The 22,976-nt window shown below is 45.7% G+C and overlaps 1 protein-coding gene across 1 annotated transcript in view; it reads right to left on the reverse strand.

The window, feature by feature from the left end:
- MARCHF10 (membrane associated ring-CH-type finger 10) overlaps nucleotides 1-22,624 on the reverse strand; it is a 79,133-nt gene extending 56,509 nt beyond the window's left edge. Inside the window, exons 1-3 of the mRNA XM_081110816.1 lie at nucleotides 22,459-22,624; nucleotides 17,598-17,704; nucleotides 8,417-8,536 (exon numbers count right to left, since the gene is read on the reverse strand). Coding sequence (XP_080966942.1) covers nucleotides 8,417-8,536; nucleotides 17,598-17,687 — 210 coding nt within the window. The 5' untranslated portion in view covers nucleotides 17,688-17,704; nucleotides 22,459-22,624. The remainder of the gene's footprint in view (nucleotides 1-8,416; nucleotides 8,537-17,597; nucleotides 17,705-22,458) is intronic.
- Nucleotides 22,625-22,976: the final 352 nt, after the last annotated feature.

Genomic DNA, 22,976 nt, shown 5'->3' on the forward strand with positions numbered 1-22,976 from the left:
AAGGAAGGGGTGCAGGGGGGAGGCCAACAGCGCCCTTCGGGGAGGGGGCTCCGAACGGGGGTCTGATGCCATTTCCTGGGCTGCAGGGAGGCTGGATGGCTCACCCTTTTCCAAAAGTGCCCAGCTCTCCACCTAGTCCTAGACTCTTCCATCCACCCGCCAGGTCCCCCCACCTCAGCTCCCACTCCCACCACCTGCTCCCCAAATCCTGCCGGTGACTAAGGCCCAGCTGAAAATCTGCATCCGCGGTGGAGTTCTCCCAGTTTTCCCGCTGCCTTTTTATTACGCTCAGCAGACACCGTCCTGAACCGCAGGCATTTGTGTGAGGTCGCTTTTCACCCCGCTGAGCGCCCTGAGGGGGGGGGTGGGCTTATCCTTGCCGCCTCCCCTAGCCCCCAGCACAGTGTCTCAGACACAAAAGGTTTATAACTCCTTAACAAATAAAGCCATATGGAAACAAAACCACCAGGTTCCAGGATGAAATGCTGTATGCGGTAAACCAGTAAACCACGTTTAAGGCAGGTATGCAGTGGAATAATAATACCTCGCAACTGAAAACATTTTAAATTTTGATATCTGAATTTTAATTGGTTCTTAACAAGTTATTTTTTTGGTTTTAAGAATGAATCAGAATCCTTTCTTAAAACGGGGTTTTAAAAAATAAAATGTGATAAACTGAAATACATAGCACCACAGAAGATGGGAGAAAAAGCCACTTCGTATAATAATTTTCCCTCATGCAATTTCTGAGCCGTTGCATTCAATTAACAGAGGCCACCAATCTCGGGCTCCGACTGTTTCAGTGAGGGGGGGGCGGGGAGGTAACAATAGGTGTTTGCATTGCAGGCTGGTGGCAGAATCACCCTGGTGCAAGGATTGACTCTGGGCTGTCTTATCTGCTGAAAAAGGCGGAACAGTATTCTGGAAGCAGCTGCCATTTAACCTGACAGTTGCCCCATTTTACTGCCATGCCCTATTTTAAAATCACCTCCTGGAGCTCTGATGAAGTGCAGAAACGGAGGAGAACGAAGCACCGCTGGCTTTGCCCAGGACACAGGAATAATATCCGTTCGCTCCACTCACACCGTTGGCCGTCGCCAGCAAGCTTTGCCCACAGAGGGGCCTGCGCACCAGCCGTTCCAGTTTATCTACAATCTTATCGTGAGAGAAAGATCCCACGCAGTCCAGAGAGCCATCCGGCGGAACGTCCAGTCACAATAAGACGACTTCTGTTACGAAGGACCGTGAATCCCCAGTCGACTGTGGGCCCGTCTGAGCTTCCTCGGCCCGCGGAGAGCTGCCACCCGGCTGTCCTATGTCTTTGTGTTCGTGCCCACCTGGGACAAAAGGAACTGCCAGAGCTTACAGAGCCAGCTGTCCCTTTGCAGAGCGGTAGGCCAGGGCAGGCATGCTCTCTCCAGGGCGGACATGTCCAAGGTGTTGATGATAATGGACGAATCTTCAAGCCCAGACGGGCCACTGCACAGGGGCAGCCTCACCAGACGACTGACATCTCAACAAGGTCAGGCCAGGCCAGGGAGCGTTCCTTCCTCGAGTAACAGCATGACCTTTCTGCTCCCGCTCAGGGGAGGAGTCCTGTTGTGGCCGCTATGGCTTTGGCGCTCTGACCTCAACATGTGCTCATGCCTACAACACCCTGGCAACTGTCAGCCATGGAACATTCATTGTGCTCTTTCTCTGTGGTGGCCATCGGGAATGCGACAACGAACACTCCTGCTCTTGAGCAGCGCTAGCTTAAGGTAGAGGCAGAGAGGAAGGTGTGTACCTCAAGGTAGATTTGAACCCAGAGCGTGTGATGGCGATACAAAGGAGGGACAGAGCAGTCACCCTACCCGCCAGGAAAAGCCTTGGAAATTCTTCCCAGAGGAGGTGCCCTCAGAATTGAAGGTCAGGTCATCAGGGTCTTGAGTACCTTGTTAGCGTATTTGAACATGATCCCAAAGACAATGGAATTTATTTATTAAAATTTTTTTTTAAAAAAAATTTATTTCAGAAAGGAAGGGAAAGGGAGAGAGAGAATCATTGATCGGTTGCCTCCTGCATGCCCCCTACTGGGATTCGAGCCCAACACCCTTCAGTCCCCAGGCTGACGCTCTACCCACTGAGCCAAACCAGCTAGGGACACTAAAGAATTTTTAATAGAGGAATGACACGATCCAATTTGCTTCTAGAGGATCGTTATTTTTCTTTTTTAAATATATTTTTATTAAAAAAATATAAATAAATAAATAAATATATTTTTATTGATTTTAAATAATAAGGAGGAGGGAGAGACAGAAACATCAATGATAAAAGAGAATCATTGATCTGCTGCCTCCTGCACGCCCTCTACTTGGGATCGAGCGGGCAAGCCCTTGACTGGGAATCAAACCATGATTCGCTCAACCTGGTTCATAGGTGGACGCTCAACCGTTATTCATCCTGCAGCCTCAGAGACTGATGGGAAGGAATGAGGCGAAGACAAAGGGACCAGGCAAATGACTCCTACCACCATCCAGGCAAAAAAGACAGACCCTGGAAAGGGAGGTGCTGGTGGACAGATTCAAGAGAGAGGAGATAAGACAGCCCAGCTTCAGAGTCTGATTCCTGTCAAGTGTGAGGAGGAGCAGGGGGAGGATTCTTAGATCATTTCCAGAATTCTGCCTTAGGCAGAAATAGATTCAAGAAGAGGAACAATTTGAGGGCAGAGGATGACGTATCCAGCCCCTGGAGTCTGAGGGGCTCTTGGGACACATCAAGGGGAACAGAGCCACAGCTAAAATGGAAAACAAACGCAAATGAAAATTCCCACAGACCCGCAGTGGTCAAACCGTGGGCTGTGCATTCCGTCACTGTGAGGTACATTTCGGGCTGGAGACGCTGTGGGCAGAGCAGCCTTATTACTCAGGTGAACCTCGAGGGCGCAGAATCTGAGCCAGAGTCAAGAGGGCGCTGTGACAAACACGGAGCCAGGTGTTGGAGATGACTCACCGCCTCCCAGGCGGGGCAGTCAGAACCAGCGTGTGCTTGTGTGAGCTGTCTCCTCCGCACAGGGGCCTCGGGACAGGAAGAAGGGAGGCCTGACCCACAGGAATCTGACAGTGGTTTAGCAGAAGTTAGAGAAAATTAACAGTGGGACTCCCGGAACGCATATGCCCGCGCTGGGTCCTGCCTGCTGTTGTGACATTGCTAAGGGTGCTGGTAGGTTGACACTGACAGATTAATGGGAGAACAACTCCCTAAGAGCTGTTTGAAAGATGAGAAGCTGAAGATTTCACAGATAGGATAGGCTGAATAAATAGGTAGTGAAAGGATTTGTGCAAATATACCCAGGTGGTAGAAAAACACACAATGCAAATCAAGCCTGGCTTGATTGCCTACTGTACTGCAAAGTATTGTATTATGGGTTATGCATGGCCAGTATCTGGGAAACAAAACCCCTTCCTGGCCCACGGGGTGTCGTCTTGTTTGTGTTTTGGACTTGACCACAATGTGAAGCAGGGCTGCCCCCAGATCTTTCTGTAACGATGCAGATGGTCTATATCAGCGGTTCTCAACCTGTGGGTCGCGACCCCTTTGGCGGTCGAACGACCCTTTCACAGGGGTCGCCTAAGACCATCCTGCATATCAGATATTTACATTACGATTCATAACAGTAGCAACATGACAGTTATGAAGTAGCAACGAAAATAATTTTATGGCTGGGTCACAACATGAGGAACTGTATTTAAAGGACCAGAAGGTTGAGAACCACTGGATATGGTCTATATGTGCGCGGTCCAATATGGCAGCCACGGACCGCATGTGGCTACCGAGCATGTGAAATGTGGCTGGTGAGACAAGGAACGGCTGACTTCTACATTTTATTTTAATTCATTTAAATTTAAAGTTAAATAGCCCCATGTGCTCCTGGCCACAGTATTGGACAGCTCAGTTCTGGGCGTTTGCTGCCTTGATGTTTGAATGGATATTCTGACTTCTTAAGCCACTGCAGGTTACTTGAAGAGGCTTTATTGTAGCCTCCAAAGTTTGTGTGAAGAAACGTAGGATGGCCAGAACAATGAAAATGTTTATGTTGCGTAACCGCCTTCACCTTTGCCTTACCTCACTTTCCCGGAGATCCAGGTGATCTCGCTGATGTAAACACCCTGGCTCGGGCAGGCCTGGGGCAGAGCCAGCTGCTGCTGGGATCAGGTGCACTGCCACCTTCCAAAGTCAGGCTGGGCCCTTGTGACCTGCAATCTAAATATTTAGTTGTTCGGTTGATGATGGTGAAAGGACAATCATCCTTGTCCTATTAGCAGAGTAAATGGTGCTCTTGAAAAACGGAGATCTCGTCTCTACTTTCTTTGCCAGTGAAGTAAATGCGGTATCTCCTCAATCCTTGAGATTTGAACATCCCCTCCAGCAAGGATACAGGATCTTGGAAGAACAGAAGGGCCCAGGACATCTCTTTTCATAGAAGGTTGCCGTCCCCAGGTCCTGGGCTAATCATTTTCATCATTTTCTATGGAGAAATCTGGGCTCCAGTCCCTTCCCGTGAACACGCCGGTGCCCTGTCTGTCGCAGCCAACTCCTCTAGGCCAGCAGCTGTCCCGAGGAAATGAGTTCCTGCTCATATGGAGAGACCACTTCATTTTTCAGTCTACTAACTCATCCAGCTTCCAGGTGGTTATGTGGAGCTGATGTTTATTTATTTCCCTGTCAAATTCTAATCTGATTAAACAGTTCAAAAGGTTGCACGTAGCTTTGAAAAGGGTCTAAAATGAAGTTGCCGCTTAGGTTGGCTTGTAGAAATCTGGCCCGGGGCTGAGCTGAGGTAGAAGAAGGTATTCTAGAAGCATCAGAACCTGCCCTTCTACTGACACCCGCTGGAGTATCATTTGCAAGAATAGTTGAACACCAAGGCAATTTATAATGTAATCTAATGTTAGTATGACATTTAAGCGTCTCACTCGTTCTCATAATGATCCCATGAGATAAGCACGATAATAAGTTATCTCCTTGGTGGGCCACTGAAGTGTTTAGAAGGAGCGCGGTTTGTGCCCGAATTCACGCTGCAGTGTGGACAGAGCTGGCCCTCGGTGAGAAGTGTTCTTTCTCCTAGGCCACACCACCAACTAACCGTCGTCAGGAGGCACCACTCCACAGAACATCTCAGCACAGGCGCCATAGTCACTGCTTCATCTTAGATTGAGATTGAACACAAGGTCTGCCTGACCAGAGCTTAAAACCACTGGCTGTGAGGAGGGAGTCATGTCATAATGCAGTGGCCACCACGTTAACTGTGCACTTGGGGATCTGCCCGCCTCTAGGCAGGTGTCGGGAAATTACAGCTTGATTACTTGCCGGTAAATGCCTGTTGCTTGACAGTCAATGCCTCCCTTATTCCAGGCTCATCAGAATTTGACAGTCTGAGGCTGGGTTAAGGAATGGGAATTACAGTACATGTCAAATTGCAATACGTATGTGTTAAGTGATGGGAACTGCAATCCGTGTCAAAAGTTGGTAGTGGCATGCTCCACGTCCTGACTGTACAGTGGGAAAATGTCCCTGGATTAAGCAATCCGCTTTCATAGTACCCACTCAGGCCGAGAGTGAACTTGCCTCCAGAAACCAGAGGCAAAACGTTCCTTAGAGTTTTCAGGCACAGAAATCTCTAGAAGGAAATTACTCGGGAGGATGTTCACCTAGGGAAGAGGGCTTTGGTTAGGTTTAAACAGCTGCTCTTTCTCCTGCTTCCAATACACCGAGCTCGGAAAACTGGATCAGTCTGCCTGGGTCCTCTTGGCGAGGTGCCAATGTTCTTTTTCAGAGCCTCCTCGGGGAGACTAGCTCCAGACCTCCCTGCTAAAGAGAATCCTGTAGAAGGAGCTTTAATATATCCTTCATTCCCCCAGGATTTGAGATATAGCAGGGCAGGCCCAGACTATGAAGATTTAAGAACAACCAGCTCTTCATAGACATTGAGATTGGGATCCAAACCTGGGATGGGTATTCTGCAAACCATGATCCTGGGGCCTGAGGATTTCTGGGATCTGGTTTGAGTCTCATAAGCGATCTCTGGCTTCACTCGTACCCAGCAAACGTTGAAGGATGGAGCCGGGAGGGATCAACGGTATGAGCACACAAGTCAGATGGCTGTTGAAATGTTGCGTTCGGTGACATCTCTCACCCTGCCTTTCCTGTGCCTTTGTATCCAGAGGCAAATCCTCTAGTGTCCCCCAAGGAATACCTGTCATACAGAGAGCCAAGCAGGGGTGAGTTTCACTGTGGAAAATTCTGATTTTGTCACTCTTCTTGATAGAGAAGATGCGACCTTGAAGGCTCGTGTACAATCAAGGCCCCAACCCTAGGGGTATCATTATCTGGAAAGAATTAGGATTATGTAAATAATGTTGTTTTGAGTTCTCTGACATTGAATACTCCTGTCCTTGTACTTTAGAATAGAAATTGCCAGTTTTAAGCACTTTTACCACCTATTTTTATCTTTATTTCATAATTACTTTTCTGTGGACAACTATGTCCTTTGTAGATGTGGTCTGAGTGTTTTGCATTGATGATTTAAAGAATGAATAATTTTTACAGCTAAAGAAGAAAAAGACAGGAATCTGTTACCAGCTTGTCCCCCAAATAAGTTTGTGAAGAGGAGCATAAAACTTCAAGTCCTAGAATATTTCAAATGCATGAGCTTTGCCATACAAAACAATCATGACTATCTTGGGTCTTTGCATGAAAATGGAAGAACCCTGCTGCTCATTGCTTAATAAATCCAATCTAGAGAGATTTCTTTCTTTTTTTTTTTTTTTTATAAATATATTTTATTGATTTTCCACAGAGAGGAAAGGAGAGAGAGACAGAGAGTTAGAAACATCGATGAGAGAGAAACATCGATCAGCCGCCTCCTGCACATCCTCCACCGGGGATGTGCCCGCAACTCAGGTACATGCCCTTGACCGGAATCGAACCTGGGACCTCTCAGTCCGCAGGCCGACGCTCTATCCACTGAGCCAAACCGGTTTCGGCTAGAGAGATTTCTATATGCTAACTATTTGGCTTAAATTTACATTACTTGAAAAAAAAAATCTGTCCTTGGTTTTTGTTCCTAAGTGCAAAAATATAAGAAGCTACCTTAATGCTAAAAACGTGTTGTTCTAGCCAGACTAGATTTAATTTTTGGATTAACCTCCCTCCCTAAGTTTCATCAGCATCAGGCATCACATTTTGTCCTTGAGTAACAGGAAAGGTCCAGGCAACATGTTCTTCTCAGGGCTGCCAATATTGTTAGTCCCTGTCACCCTCAGACTCTAGGAGAAATCTTTTATCGTGTGATTGTATGTTCCTTAATAGGGAGTATAGATCTCTCCCAGGGATGCAGCTCCATCCATGAACATCAATCACTGATGATTTCAGGTGTACTTTGAACATTAAATAACCCAGTGTGAACATCCTAGATTAGAGAAGAAATCCCAACAAGAAGTTGATTGATATCAGGTATCCAGGACCTATCTCAGGGATCCATACCGCCAACAGAAAAGAGAGTCCATCCTCTAGAGTATGTTTCAGGCATAAAATATTAAATACGACTTTATAAAAGGCATATTACTCATCTTAAATCAATTCACCATGCTAACAATGGGTGTTGAATGCCACTTGTGGTATTCAGCTTACATAGGATAAGGAAGATGCTTACACAGATAAGCGCTTACACATGAAATATGATCATACAGCTCCGTGGTTCAGAGAACCCTCTCTGGGCTCAGACTGCCTGCAGCAGAATCCCTACCCTACCACATACTGGCTGTAAAATCCGAGGTGAATTTTCTTAACTTTTCTAAGGCTCGATTTTCTCCTTCATACAGTGAGGCAAATAATTATATAGAGATTTAAGAAAATTAAATAAGCTAATATGTACAAAGTACCTAGCACAGTGTGAACATTGTAAGCACTCAAATAATGATAACTACTCACTACTACTGTTATTGTCACCATTCTCATATTGCTATTATATTATATTGCTCTTTTTATTTACTATTATCATCCTAGACACAAATATTTGTACAATGGCTAGTTATTATGGGATGCAGTTTTTATTGCATTTTACTCTCTTCATTTAAAATAAAAACTGGATTTGCAGTTTAATGGGTTAGACTGTAAGGAAAGAAGAGGGAGGCTGAACCAGGGTGAAGAGAAATCATGTGGCCGGGGGGTGGTACCCAGAATGGGAGCTCCTGCCCTTGCCTCTTCCTGCCCTGACCTTTAACCTTTAGGATTCTTTAACATCTCCTTTTTGTGTGGGCTTTTTCCCAAGTAACACACACACACACACACACACACACACACACGCACACACACGCGCACACACACGTGCACACACGCACACCAGCAGGAGAATGTCTTCCAGAGTTCTAAGTACCTGTTTGGAAGATGACCCGTTTAATAACCGGGATCTCTCCACATTTGTCTCTTGCCCCCCAAATTGATCTCGTTTCTTCTCATTTGAGTCTCTTCTGTATTCCTGTCCTCTCAGACAAGCCTGGAGAACAAAAGAGGGTGGGTTGTTGTTTTTTTTGGTCATCTTGGGTCTATGACTAGCTTTGATAACTTTATGCTTCCTATTGTGAAGAATGTGAAATAAAGCAATGAAATAAATACACGATATATATCTGCAGGGTTGATCAATACCTGTCACCAGTATGAACACTCTCGCCCAGGCATCACTCTCTCTTCCCTTTGCCCAAAATGCCAGGTGAAACATATTAGTCATTGCTTTCATAAATTCAAACAACAAACATACTGAGAGTCATTTTGTCAAATATTTACCCAACAATAGCCTTCTCGAGGAAGGAAGTACCTAATGGACCATATTAACATTTCTTTCTGGTCTCTTTCTCTTCATAGCTCCTCCCTCATACTCACCTCCACTCTCCTCTGTCCCCTTGGATTTCACCCTTGTTACAAGGAGAAGAATTTTCCTACTCAAGACCTTAGCACATGCTGTTCCTTCCACTGGGAATGCCTTTCACAGGATGTGAAACCTGTCACAGGATGACAAACCAGGAACCAGCTGGGTGGCGTCTCAGGTTTCCCCTGCCTCACTGCTCTTCCCCAGGCCAATGTCATCGCTCCTTTATACATATAAAGCTTGAATTATGCGATTTCGCCCCTGTTATATTTATATTTTAAGCCTGTTTCTCCTGCTGATCAGTGAGAACCCTCATGGTAAGGACCATTTCTTATCTTTTGAATCCCCCAATATCTAGCATTTAATGTTAACTGAATTGCATTTTTGTCCGGGAGGAAAGTAATCCCCAAATGTTATAAAAACATAAGAAAAATAATATATATTTTTTTTCATTTTAAAAAACAAAATGAAAAGAAAATCTACTTCCAAAATATTTCTCCTCCAGTACGGGGACTGGACAAACCCAAGAATATCATGTGCTATGGGGATTCAAACTGATGATTTAAATACCCCCAAAGAGTAAAACTTCTTAGATCATTTCTACTAGGTTTGTAGAGCCAGTGACTGGATTCACCATGGCCCAGCCAGAGCCAAATTATCCACTATCATAGTAAAGAAAGGCGGTGTAAAGACCAACAGTATTGTTTCTAAACTAGGCCTGACATGTCCGCCTTCCTGCTGGATTGAGAAAGGGAAGATTTCTTGGGCATTTAAAAAATATATATATTTTATTGATTTTTTTACAGAGAGGAAGGGAGAGGGATAGAGAGCTAGAAACATCCATGAGAGAGAAACACCGATCACCTGCCTCCTGCACGCTTCCTACTGGAGATGTGCCCGCAACCAAGGTACATGCCCTTGACCGGAATCGAACCTGGGGCCTTTCAGTCCGCAGGCCAACGCTCTATCCACTGAGCTAAACCGGTCAGGGCTCTTGGGCATTTTTTGACTTCTGTTGGAAAAGCATCCCCTTCCCTTGATGTAGAAGGACTTGCCAGGGTTTCCCGCCACGGGGAAAGCCTAATATGCTACAAGGTTAAGAACAGAAATGGCCTGATATTAACCACACATTTCCCACTTGGGAAACCAGGGAGTCAGTTACACTCTGCTTCTCACCTGAGTTGCGGGGGGAGCACTGGCCTCCAGGCTCGCGCATGGTGGCCGGCTGGTTACCTGCCGCAAGTGGGATCCCGGCTTCCCAAGAGAAATGTGCGGTTTCACCCGCCTTGCTTGGAAAGGGTGAACACTCCAAAATGGCTGTTTTTCTTTCTCACAGCTAACCTTATCTCCAAAAACTATTCCATATAGACAGTAAGCCACTGTGATAAATCCTGGGCCGTGTTTGTTTTCATAACTAATTTAAACAGAAAACTCAAAAAACACTGGACAGAAACTATATAATAAATAAGATAAGCACCCAAGAGAGTTTAGCTGGAGAGCTTAGAGAAGTAGCTAAGTACGGGCCTCTCTTTTCCTGTTCCTTCTACAATGACTTGTGATGGGAGCCCCAGCTTGGGAGGAGGCCTGGCTTGGCCCATTGTTTCCTGATGCAGCAGATGTCTGTGTTACCCTAACCTACTGGTATCAAAGGAGCAAGAAAACGCTGATGGGCTGAAAGTGGAGGAGCCCGTCGTCGCTAATGCTCGCAGGACCCAGGCAGATTTTGTGGGATGAACAGAATTCTTGTGGGCTGAGTGTTTTTTGAAAATTCTCTCCAAGAATGCATGCGACTTACATATTTCTTTACCAAAAGGGGATGAGGAATGGAATGATTTACAATGTTGAAAAAAATGTTTTTCTCCTCTGGTTCCTGATCCCTTCTCTCATAGAGGAGCAAAGAGCAAACCAGTCGCAAGGTAGGTACTTCCAATTATTTTCTTTTGATCCAGCCAAGCCATCTTTCTATGTAAGTCAAACATTAAACCTCTCAAAGCCACAGCTTTGCTGAGGAGAAGGAACACAGGGACAGAGCCACGTCCAGGCTTCCAGTCCTAGAAACAGCAAGAATCCAGTCCTACTCCACCCAGGGGCTAGTTTTCCTGTTATTTGTAAATGTCAATGATGTTTTTGTTGTTGACATTGTTGTTGATGCTGACGTCATTTCTGCTCAGGGGGGGACCTGAAGTGACAGGAGCAAAGGAGTGTGACATCACGGGATGGGGAGGAGGAATGGACTTGTAATTCACAGTCACCAGGGGCTCCCCTTATTCGGAACTTCCAAATTTTTCCCTTTCAAATTCACGTGCCTGGAGCTAGGTTGCTATAAATACATTTCTGTTCATGTGACATAACTGGCTGGGGGCAGTCTTGAAGCTGAAGGCGCGTCAGGTGACTTCTTATTCTTTCCTTTTGGGGGAGGATCAAAGCTTCCTCCTTCACTCTTTCTTGGTGTAACCCCTCTGTTCCCCCTCCCCGCCTACCTCCTCCGCCCCCGCCCCGCGGCCTCCCCCCCCCCTCCCCCTTGAGCTCATCCCTCTGATTACAGCTCACGCAGACAGGCTGCCTTCTGTGCAGAAGCCACCACTGTGGGGGCAGAACACAGAACACAGAAGGTGCATCTACGCCCGTGGGGGATGACGTGGGTTTCGTGACTCACTGTAACTCAATCCTGGTAAACACAACGAACCCCAGCTCTGCCACTTTCTAGCATCGTGACCTTGGGCAGCTGACTAACTCCATTGATTCTCACTCCCCTCATCTGTCAGAGGGGCATGTGAGATGGCCTCGTGCTGCCAGGGTGTTGGGGAGCCCAAGGCACTGCTGGTCAGATGCTTAGCAGAGTGACTGGCTCATGGTGCACGCCCAATGAAAGACACTCATCACCACCACCACCATTATGATCTTAAGGGTATTTTAATTGTTTCCAATCCCATATCTTGGTTTACTTCTATTTCTGAAGCCAGCCTTTGCCAAATAATGTGACTCTGATTTTGGTCATGGAAGAAGAAAGATTCTTTCTGTTCAGGCCTGGACGTCATCCTTGTTTTTCTGTCCCAGAAGTAGATGTGTGTTTCTAGAGCCCGCTCCTCCCCTGGCAGCCAGCTGAGGAGAACCTGTTCTAGTCGCTCAGGTGCCCTCTGGAAACCGCCTCTTCTGCACATTACAGCTGTCTGAATCAACAGGGGTGCTCAAAGCCTCTTCTGTTTCTTCGATAACCAGTCTCTTTCACCCGGCCTCCTGGTGCCTTAAGCCACCCGTGCACCACAGGAACATTTCTCAGCCTCCTAGTTGTAGCATAAACACCATCCAAGGATCCAGCTCTGCATCTCAGTCAACAGTGGCCCCGGTCAAGGTTCTTGTTCCTCAAACTCCACAAGCATTTTGGCAAGTGTCTTGAATTGGTTCTTTTTGGCTGCTGTTCTTTCGATCTAACATGCATGATCCAGAGTTTGGGGTTTTAATGATCACTGGTGACATGATTAAAACTCATTAGTTTTGAGAGGTTTTAAGTAATCAAAGGTGTAAAAACAGTTTGATGTGATATTCCTCTCAAATGACTTGACCTCAGAGGTGAGCAAGTAGGAAGGGAAGTTGAATTATCTCCATTCATTCCCTCAACCTTCTGAGTGGGTGGTTCCAAACCCTCACCACCAGGCATAGTCACCTGCCATGCCCTTAAACAAGTCTGTATCACGGTCAGTATTTGATCTGTACTTGAAGGAATTAGGACAAATAAGTGACATGAGATGAAACCCATTTAAACACATTAGATAGATTATGGAAAATCATTCCAAAATGCTAAGTGTCATCTTTCTCTCCAGCTTTCAGTGGACATTAATGGCTAAATTCTGCCTCGAGGTACATAAAAACACATTTGACCAAAAGAAGAAGGAAGAAAAAAAAAAGCAAAAAGCTATGCAGCATGAACACCCTTGAAGAAATAGAGCCAAATTCTGAGATGGCATATAATTATGTACTAGTTACCAGATTCTGAAATAGCATGTAATATGCCAAAGAGATGTTTATTTCCTCTTATGTTTTCAAAAGGGTCCCACCCAACCACTGAAAGGAGTAGCATCAAAATAACTCAGGGCAGGCTGAACCCTCTCCTGCTACTAGCACACAGACCTGCAAAGGCACTGCTAATTTGGTGCATACCAACCCTTAGCATATTTTAGGATGTAGCAGGAATAGTGTGTACAGAAGGTTTCTAAGGGCTTCAATTTGAGCCAGTTCGTTTGAGCCAGTTAAACACAGGAAGGGACGTGTGGCCAAAGTATATGATTTAGGAGGCATATCTAGTTATTAGGTCTTACACTATTTGTACACCCAGAAATGGGGACTTCCTAGTGTTCAAGCAGGTCACGGCACTGTGAGTGAGAGCTGGGATTTCTACAAGTAACAACCAAGTTCATCAATGACCCGGGGATTTAATATCCACCCAATGCAAAGTCTACCTTAGTAAATTATCTACCTTAGTAAATTATCACATAGGTGGCATATGGACCAAGTTATTGAGGATTCATTAAAGCCATGCAATCAATTCTTAATCCCTTACTTGAAATCCTTTCTGGAACAAGGCAAGGGATAGATTAAATAATCTAACTCATTGTGGTTCCCTTGAAAGTATTTTCTGTGGGCTGCTATATACTTACTTCAACCAATACTCAGGATGTCTTAAAGACAACCTGATTTATTTATTTTTTGCAGACCTTGTGGTGAGTGGCTTGGAAATGCTCCACTGAGGGTGGATTTGACTTGTAGGAATAGTTACAAGTCATCTGGGTCTAATCTGATAAGCAGAGTCAGTGGTCAAATTAAGTAACACCGGCTCTCACCCAAGACAAGGTGTTTGGTTCAACAGAGAAGAATAAGCTTCCACCCCTTCCCTTAAGAAGCTGTGGTCGAGTTTGAGAGGAAGTCACACAAAAGACAGTTTCCCAAGCAATGGGAGAGAGGTATGAAAAGGGAGCTGTGGTACTGAAGTGACGGAAATGTGCTAAAATCGATGGTGGTGATAGCTGCAAACTTGGTAAATTTATTGAAAGTTATTAAATTATACACCTAAAACAGGTGAATTTTATAATATGTAAATTATAACTCACTGAAGTTTGTTTTTTTGTTTTGTTTTTTGAAAAAAGGTGCTATAGGAGTACAGAGGTTCCCTTTGACTCTAAATTAAAACGGGGCTTCTCACCATCCTTGTCAAGAGAGTAACATAAAGAAGGGTGAAGAAGAGGTTAGAGACATGATTGAGTTCAGGCTGTCTTGCTGTGGTTCTTGGGTCTTGGACCTGACCTTAAGTGAGGGAAACAACCGAAGGTTTTCATGCATTCCAATGGCACAGTCAAATTCACATTTTAGATAGATTTCAAGAAGCAGGCTGGAGGCAAGGAGACCGGTGATAAGGCTATTGTAATAGTCTTGGAGAGAAATGACGGAGGGTGAAACCAGGGTGGTGGCAATAGGATAAAAAGGAAGACACAAGGTCATGAGCTTTTCAGTAAACTTGGCAGGAGCTGGTGATAGTGGGATGTGCGTGGTGAGGAAGGAGGAGTCAGGGAAGGTTTAGGCCACTATCACCAGACAGGGGATAGAGAGGAGGGAGGCAGGAGGAAGGATATGAGGAGTGCAACCGTGGTCTTGCTGAATTTGAGGTGCCTATGCGACATCCAGATGGAGATGTCCAACAACAGTGTGCATCTGATGCTGACACTTTGGGAAGACTCAGGTTACAAGTCATTAGTATATGAGTTGTGGTTCAAAACATAGGAGGGGCCCTAGCCGGTTTGGCTTTGTGGATAGAGCATCGGCCTGCGAACCAAAGGGTCCTGGCTTCGATTCCAGTCAAGGGCACATGCCCGGGTTGCGGGCTCGGTGCCCAGTGGGGGGTGTGCAGGAGGTAGCTGGTCAGTGGTTCTCTCTCATCATTGATGTTTCTCTCTCCCCCTCTCTCTTCCTCTCTGAAATCAATACAAATTGTTTCTTCTGTTTTAAAATAGGATTTAAAACTCATGTAAAGATTTCTTTTCCTTTTTTTAAAAAAAAATTCTGAAACAGACCTGTTTTCTACCAAGTTATCTTTGGGATAAATTTTACTGGTTGCTGTTGTGGAGGAGGTGGCATTTTCACCTTTGCCATAATAAACAGAAACGTGTGTAGAAAAAAAAATGTGTGTGTGTGTGTGTGTGTGTGTGTATATATATTTTTTTTTTTAAAAAAAAAAAAACATAGGAGGGGATTTGCCCAGCTGGTATGGCTCAGTGGTTGAGCATTGACCCATGAGTCAAGAGGTCCCTGATTAGATTCCCAGTCAGGGCACATGCCCGGGGTTTCAGGCTCCATCCCCAGTAGGGGAGCGCGGGGGAGGCATCCGATCGATCTCTCTCTCTCTCTCATCAATGTTTCTATCTCTCTATCCCTCTCCCTTTTTCTCTCTCTAAAATCAATAAAAATGTATTTTAAATCAAAATATGAGGGGATGAGATGGGTCATGGTGATGTAGTGAATTAGAAAAAAACTGGGTGGAGGATAGAAACCTGGGGGAATTAACATTTGAGGGGTGAGAAGTAGAGTGTGAGAGAAACAGAAGGGAAATCTGGAGAGTGTGATGTCATAACGCCAAAGGAGTAATGTTTCCAGAAAAAAATTGTTAAACGTAGGTAAAGCTCCAGAAAACAAAGGCTAAAAAGGTGAGCTTTGGAAAAACAGTAGCTAAGTTAAAAATAGTGATGATAACAGAGGGAGATGATGGACCAGTGACCATGTGGCGGTGTGTCATCCTTTGTTCCTTCCTTTCTCTCATCCCCCCTCTCCAGCTATCAGCAGGGTGTCTGTGTTGCTTCTATTTCCTGGGTCAGGCCACTTCTTGCGACCTCTACTCCTACCGTTCTGGCTGAGCCACCAGCATCTCTCTCCTAAATTTCCACAGTAGTTTCCTTACTAGATTTTTTACTGTTTCTCTTGACCCTCTCAGACCTTTCCCCACACAGCAGCCAGAGAGATCTTTTAAAAATGTCGATCAGATCATACCGCTCCTCTGCTTAAAGTCATCCAATAATTCAAAAAATAAAAGAGAAGAGAGAAAATCATCCAATAATTCTCACTGCGATCAGAATAAACTCCAAATACCGAGCTTTGTCCTGAAAACACAACCTGGCCCACCCTCGCCCTTGGCCCATGTGTTTTGGCCTTTCTGGCCTTCTTTTGTTTCCGCCGATGCTCCCGGTTAGTTCCTGCCTCAGGGCCTTTGCACTCGCTTCCCTTCTGCTCAGGATGTTCTGGCCGGCTCTTCCCCATCATTTGCTTGCACAGCCAAAGCTGCTTCCTCAAAGAGGACTTTCCTGCCTGTTTAAAGGAGCATCACCCCCACCCCCATTACCCTGTTTTATCGGCCTCATTATATTCATCGGTAACTGAAGGGATCTTACATAATTATTTACTTGTGTGTATTATTTGTTTCTCGATTCTAGGGTAAGAACTCTGGGAGAAAAGGGACTTTGTTCAGGACATAGTAGGCACTTAAGTATTCTTACTAAGAAGAATAGTGCTGAAAGTGCTCTTATGAATAAGAACAGTGTTGAAAGCCCAACAGAGATTAGAAAATGAAACTGCAGGGGCTCTAAGCCACACACACTCGTGTGATTTTTGTTTTTCAACAGAGACCATAAGAAAAGGTTGATTATCTCATGTGCCTGTGCTGAAGACACGGTTTCCAACAAGTGTTTCGAAACATGGACAGGGTGGCAGAGGCATCTTTGAAAAGTAGAAGCACTCCCAGCATGGCCAGTTCGAATATTTATGTTCTCACTTATCGTAGACAAATTCCCTCCGTTTTATAGTCTTGTAGGCAGGTGTGTTGCCAAGTTGCGGGAGAAATCTGCTGACTGCGTTTCCAGCCCCAGCGCGAAGCTGTGTTACACGGGTGAAATCAGGTTACTGAGATAGGTCTGGTTTCCTTGGTGACCTGGAAGGTTCAGTTATATTTGAAATCGCTGAGGAGGAGGAGAACCTGATAACAGCAGCTCTGTGTCTTCCTTAGGGAAGGAGCACTTTTTGATCCTTAGTCGAGGCTGACGACATGCCTCCTGGGTTGGTGAGGGTTGACCTCCGGGCCAGCGCCAGCCAGCCAGCCAGCGGGCTGAATGACACGTCCAAAGTGTGTCCTATGCCAGCACTGGGTGATTGCATCATGACTCCTCGGGCTCTCTGTTTTGTTTTGTTTTTGCAGGTAAACGCTGTAACTAGGGTGACGGATAGCTAGCTTACTGTGGAATGTGCTAACCATCTTTCTCTGGCAGGATGACAACAAAGGGCCAAGTCATTTTATAAATGGTAGGGCAACCCAATCTACTCCGTAATGTCTTTTTCCTTGGTAGCTGGTTTATCAAATTTAAGCCCTCATGTCATTTGTTGGCAAGGTTTGTGCACCAAGGCCTGTGCTAAATACTTTTAAAAGGTTATCTCATTTCATTCCCAGGACAATATTAGGGGGTGGGTACTATTATTATCCTCATTTTACAGATGAGGAAGCTGAGACTCAGAGGTGAAGTGGCTTTTCAGGGTCACACATCTTGTAAGTGCTGGGTTTGGGGTTTTAGAAAACGATCGCTGCTGATGCTGTCTGCTGAATTCTCTCCTAATACTGTAAACCACGGTGGAAGGTAACCCTTGTTTTCTGCAATTACTGTACCTGATATTCCGCCTCCACCTTATGCTGCATGTCCCGCAGAGATTGAGCATCACTGAGGAACTTCTGTCTGTCCCTTGCTTCATGCAACATGATTCTTAATCCCCGACCTGCATATGAAGGAGAAATAAATGTGCTGTGACAGAACCCTTTGTGACTTTGCTGTATTTGGAATTAGTATCATTGCGTTCATTCCCGTTATTAATCTAATTTCCACTGTTTGAAAGGCACAGATGCTCCTTTCAGACTGAAGGGACTCTTTGTATCCGTGTGGATGCCCTTACCACCCTCCAGTTCTGGGCGTAAATAATGCAGCCGTCAGCTGGCTTTGGTGATCCTGTCTTGGTTAGTCACAGGAGTTAGACCGACAGACACTTGATTCAGAAGCAGGTCTACAAAGTGACAAAAAAGAAAACCCAAGAACCTAGCTAAGTTATCAGTGACTGAAGTTATGAGCCCCTGGGAAGTGAAAGTCATTTACTCAACAATGATTGCACCCCTAATTCCAACCCAGGAGCTATGCTGGGCACAGGGGTCTATAGCACTGGGCAAGATGAACATGGCCCCTGCCTTGAGGTGTTTGCGGTCTAGGGAGAGAAGACTGACATTGAACAAGTGAACCTTAATTGTGATAAATGCTATGGAGACGTATGGGGTTCCCTGAGAGTGTTATTATGGGGGGTGGGGGGGGCATAACCTGGGCCAAGAGGCCAGGTGTTCCTTAGGAAATGACGCTGGTTTGCGAAGGAGCGAGGCAGGTAAGAAGCAGGACAGAGAGCATCTCGGACAGAAAGGACGGCAGGTGCAGAAGCTGCAGGGCAGGAAGGGGCTGAGGTGGATGAGAAGCAGGCGGCCAGGGCAGTTGGAGCACAGAGATGGGGAGAACAGCACTAAAGGGCTGGAAGGTGGGCAGGAGCCAGCTCATGGGGGTGGGGCCTTGAAGCTCATGAGCCACAGCAGGACGATGGAAGGTTCCAGTCTGGGGAGTAGATTTGCATTTTTAAAAGGTCCCTATAGCTGTTATATGGAGAATAGATGGCGGGGGGGGGGGGGGGGGGGATTTGAGTAAAAGTGGAAGTGGAAAGACCGTTGGGAACATACTATAGTATCCAGATGAGATAAGATAGCGACCAGACTTAGGTAGCAAAAGTGGAGATGAGGAAGAGGAAGAGGTGGGGGACGAGGGGAAGGAGGAGGAGGAAGAGGAGATCAAAGGTACTATTTATTGAGCCTCTGCAAGTTATAAACATGTATACATATTAACTCATTCAGATCCTCACGACCACCCTCTGAGGCAGGCACTGTATCTCTATATTGTAGCTGAGGAAACGGAGACCAAGGGATTCCGTAACTTGCCTAAGGTTAGAGAAATACTAAGTGGAAAAGTTGAGATTTGAACCCAGAGAGTCTCAGGCCAGTGCCCACAGGAGATACGCAGGAGAGGAAGTCATCAGGAGTTGGTGATGACATGAATGGTCTGGGAGAGGGAAAGTGAGATAGAAACATCAATGATGAGAGAGAATCACTGATGGGCTGCCTCCTGCGTGCCCCCTACTGGGGATGGAGCCCACAACCCGGGCATGTGCCCTTGACTGGAATCAAACCCGGGACCCTTCAGTCCATAGGCCGACACTCTATCCCCTGAGCTAAACCAGTGAGGGCTCTACATGTATTTTTTAATGATGACCATGTGACAGGTGCTGTCTAGGCTTTGGGGAAACCGCAGGATCAGACAGACAACATTCCTGCCCCCAGGTGTCTACATTCTGCCACTTTTCTTCATTCTCTGTGTTTTCAGTTATGCAGACATTGGCGGAATCAGCTTGCCCCTGATTCATGGTGACCCAGTGTCTGGTCTTGTTGCTGTGAAATCTTCCCAGGTTCATCGTCTAGCCCTGAGCAACAGGAAGAACTAGTGTTGGTCCCTCAGGGGTTATTTTATCTTAAGTACAGAAACATGGTCCTTTAAGAGTCGAATCTAAAACTAGTTTAATAGGTAGTTCCACAATCTATACACAAAACCTAAATCTCTGAGCCTTTTAAAAGTCACTTATGAGATTATATTTTATTTTTTATTTTAATCCTCACCTGAGGATATGTTTAGTGATTTTAAAGAGAGAGGAAGGGAGGGAAGGAGGAAAGGGAAGAGAGAGAGTAACATCGATGTGAGAGAGAAACATGGATTGGTTGCCTCCCATATGCACCCTGACCAGGGATCGAACCCACAACTTAAGTATGTGCTCCAGCCGGGAATCAAACCCGCAACCTTTTTGGTGTATGCAACGATGCTCCCACCAACTGAGCCATCTAGTCAGGGCGAGAGATTATATTTTAAAAGATCACTTTTAACTTTTCACATGAATTTGTACTTGCATAAAATGAAGTTCCTACCCTTTTCAGAAAACGATGGTGTTAAAACAGGCCGAAAGATGAACCCCTGATGCTACCACTGGAAAGAGAAGCCTGTCTGAATATTAATCAGGCCGAGAACATAAGGAATCATAATGAAAATATGTTAATGGTTGCTAAAGGGGCACGTTCCAAAGTCCACTGGATGACACGTTCTGGTTACAAAGTTAATGTAGAAAAGCCAGCTAATCTATCCTGCTTTAATGCAGTGTTATTTTAAGGAGGCTTCCAAATCAAGAGCCATGAAATAACTTTGTTTAAATAGGTAGGAAATAACACTATTTGAATTACTTGCTAGGTTACCGCTGACTTCACAATCACCTGCCAAATAAAGGACTTTACAATTGCCTACAGAAGTCTCTTTTCCTTCCCATAAACTCTCTATGGATAGACTTTACCGTAAAAATGATTATTTAGAAGCATCATGGTGCCACATGTGATTTTTTTTATTTAAATACATCAATACTTTGTGAGATTAAACAAATACTATCGGACTAAGGAAACAGATTGTGAGAGATAGATCCAGGAGATGGGTGATCGCCACCGTTTAGGCAAACATTCTCCACATTTCTGAAGTGTCCCTTGAACTTCATACTGCACTGCAGGTTTGAAAAACTGACCAGGATGAACAAGAAACAGAAATGACTGTATGGAAATAAATCCACATGATATCATGCTTGATCCGTGGATCTTAGCTTTGAGGGCCTACTCAACCAGATGGCCATTTGAAGCCGGAAAATTTTCCTCAGCAAATACAGACAGGTGGAAGGGGGGAGAATGATGCTAAAACGTGGGCAAGGCAAAGATTTCTAAAATAGCATCCCGTATTCGCTTGTTTCTCACCTTTGAACTGCTTTTCAATTTAAAACCCACTCATGGTCATGCATGCTTCTGTTTTAAGTCTCTGGTGATACTATATTGGGCCAAATCTGTGCTTTAGACATCAACATAAGAAACCATTTTAAATTGGGAGGGAAAAGAAAAGGGGAAGGAAGTAGGAGGCATGTGGGAAAGCAAGAGTGATGATCCTTCTTGGCCTCAAAATTCTACGTATCTGTGAAATTTCAATGAGGAATATTCTAAGAACTTGGTGACATATGCATTCCTCTCTCGTGTAAATTTCCAACAAATTCCAATTTCCCTGACTAAGGAGAGCAGAATCTGATTGCGTGAATATTTTTCAGTTCTCTAAAAATAAAATTAAAAAAAAATATATATATATATATCTACAGCTATGCTTTTCTGTTCTGTGGCCACATTTGTCAGAATTTATTTGAAGGGATTTCTTTTTAATCACCATCGAGCTATTTCACTGTTTCCTTACTATGTTCTCATATTAGAGATACCATTAAAGTTAATATTTTATTGGTTCAGCAATAAGGAAAAATGTAAACTTAAGCCCCTCTTTAGGCTGAAGTCTCCTTTGAAACAAAACCCAAATGACTATATTAATACCTGACAATCCTGTGTATAAAGTCCCCCTAAGATGTACAAATTGCCAGTTATAAAAACAGCCATGGGGATATAAATACAGCATAGGGAATCTAGTCAATAATATTTTAATAGCTATGTCTAGCGTCAGATGGGTACTAGACTTATCGGGGCAATCACTTCCGTAAGTTATATAAATGTCTCATCCCTGTGTTGCACACCTGAAACCAATATAATAATGTATGTCAACCATAATTTGAAAAATAAAAAATATTAATGCTTCCTGTTCCACCACTGAGTGTCTAGGATTTGGGAGATCTTATTCATCCGTTTACACAGTTCATTTGTAATGCCAAATATCTCAGGTTTTGTTTAAATCTTAGCTTTAAAAAACTTAGAGTTTCAAAATCTTATTAAAATGTCTTGAGTCTAAGCAACAAAGATGAGTGATTCTGGCCTCACGCCCCGATACTGAGAGAATACTGTGACCAAAATTAAAGAACAGGAATTGAGGGGTGGAGGAGTATGATTTGCCTCTTCCAGTCAGTTTGGCTTAGGAAATCAGGGGCTGGCCAAGGGGAGGGGGGTGCGGCGGGTGTCCTTGGGGGTGACTCTTCACTGCATTGTGAAACGGTGAGAGAGATGGGCGGCCACACGCTGACCATCGCTTCAGTGGGTGGGTGGTCATGTCAAGCAACAGCAACAATTGCGCACGCAGAGGCCGAGCGGCCACGTGCACCTCTCCTGGACCGCAGACCAGGGCAGTCGCGGGCAAGTTATGTAGGGGCGGGCGGCTGCCAGCTGCAAATAAATGATCAGAGTCCCCCAACCAGCCCCTCGGAGCCAGAAAAAGCGGCGTTGAAACAGCAGGAGGGAGGGGGAGGAGCGAGGGGCCAGGGACCCAGGCTTCGGGCCTGACTTCCCCGCGGAATCGTTTTAGTCAAAGGAGAGGCTGTCCCCTTCCCCTCCCCCCACCTCCGCGGAGGACTAGGGGCAGCGGGGGCGGGTGGGGCTGGGCCGTTACCTGGCAGGTCAGTCCTTTCTCCCCTGCGAGGGGCTAAGGGGCCCAGGGGCGGGGCAGTCAGGCAGGTCCCTGGTGGAGGAGCGGCCCATCAATCGCACCTCGGAGGCCGTCCCTGTGCTCCTCTTCCTTCTCCTCCTCTTTCCTCTCCCCTCCCTCTCCCGGCCCCTCTTCCTCTTCCTCCTCCCCGGCTTTCCTCGGTGGCTGCCGGCCTTTCTAGGGGCGGAGGCGGTGGGGGCGGCTCCCTGGCGTCCTCCCGTTTCCCTGGCAACCAGCCCCCTCCTTCCACGCGAGAGCTGGGGGCCCTGGCGTGGAGGTAGGGTGGGGGTTGCGGCCCGTGGTCCTGAGCAGGGACGTGGGGTGCTCTCTGGTTGCCGTGGGAACGAGTGGGATGCGGTGGCGAAGGCAAAAAAAACACACACACAAAAAAACGGTGATAGCTGAGGGCGGAGAAGAGATACAGGAGGAGGGAGGAGACGGATTGGCTTTGTCTTGATTTCCAAACCCAAACCTAGATACTG

The sequence above is a fragment of the Myotis nattereri genome (assembly GCF_964212035.1).
Source record: "Myotis nattereri genome assembly, chromosome: 16".
NCBI lineage: Eukaryota > Metazoa > Chordata > Mammalia > Chiroptera > Vespertilionidae > Myotis > Myotis nattereri.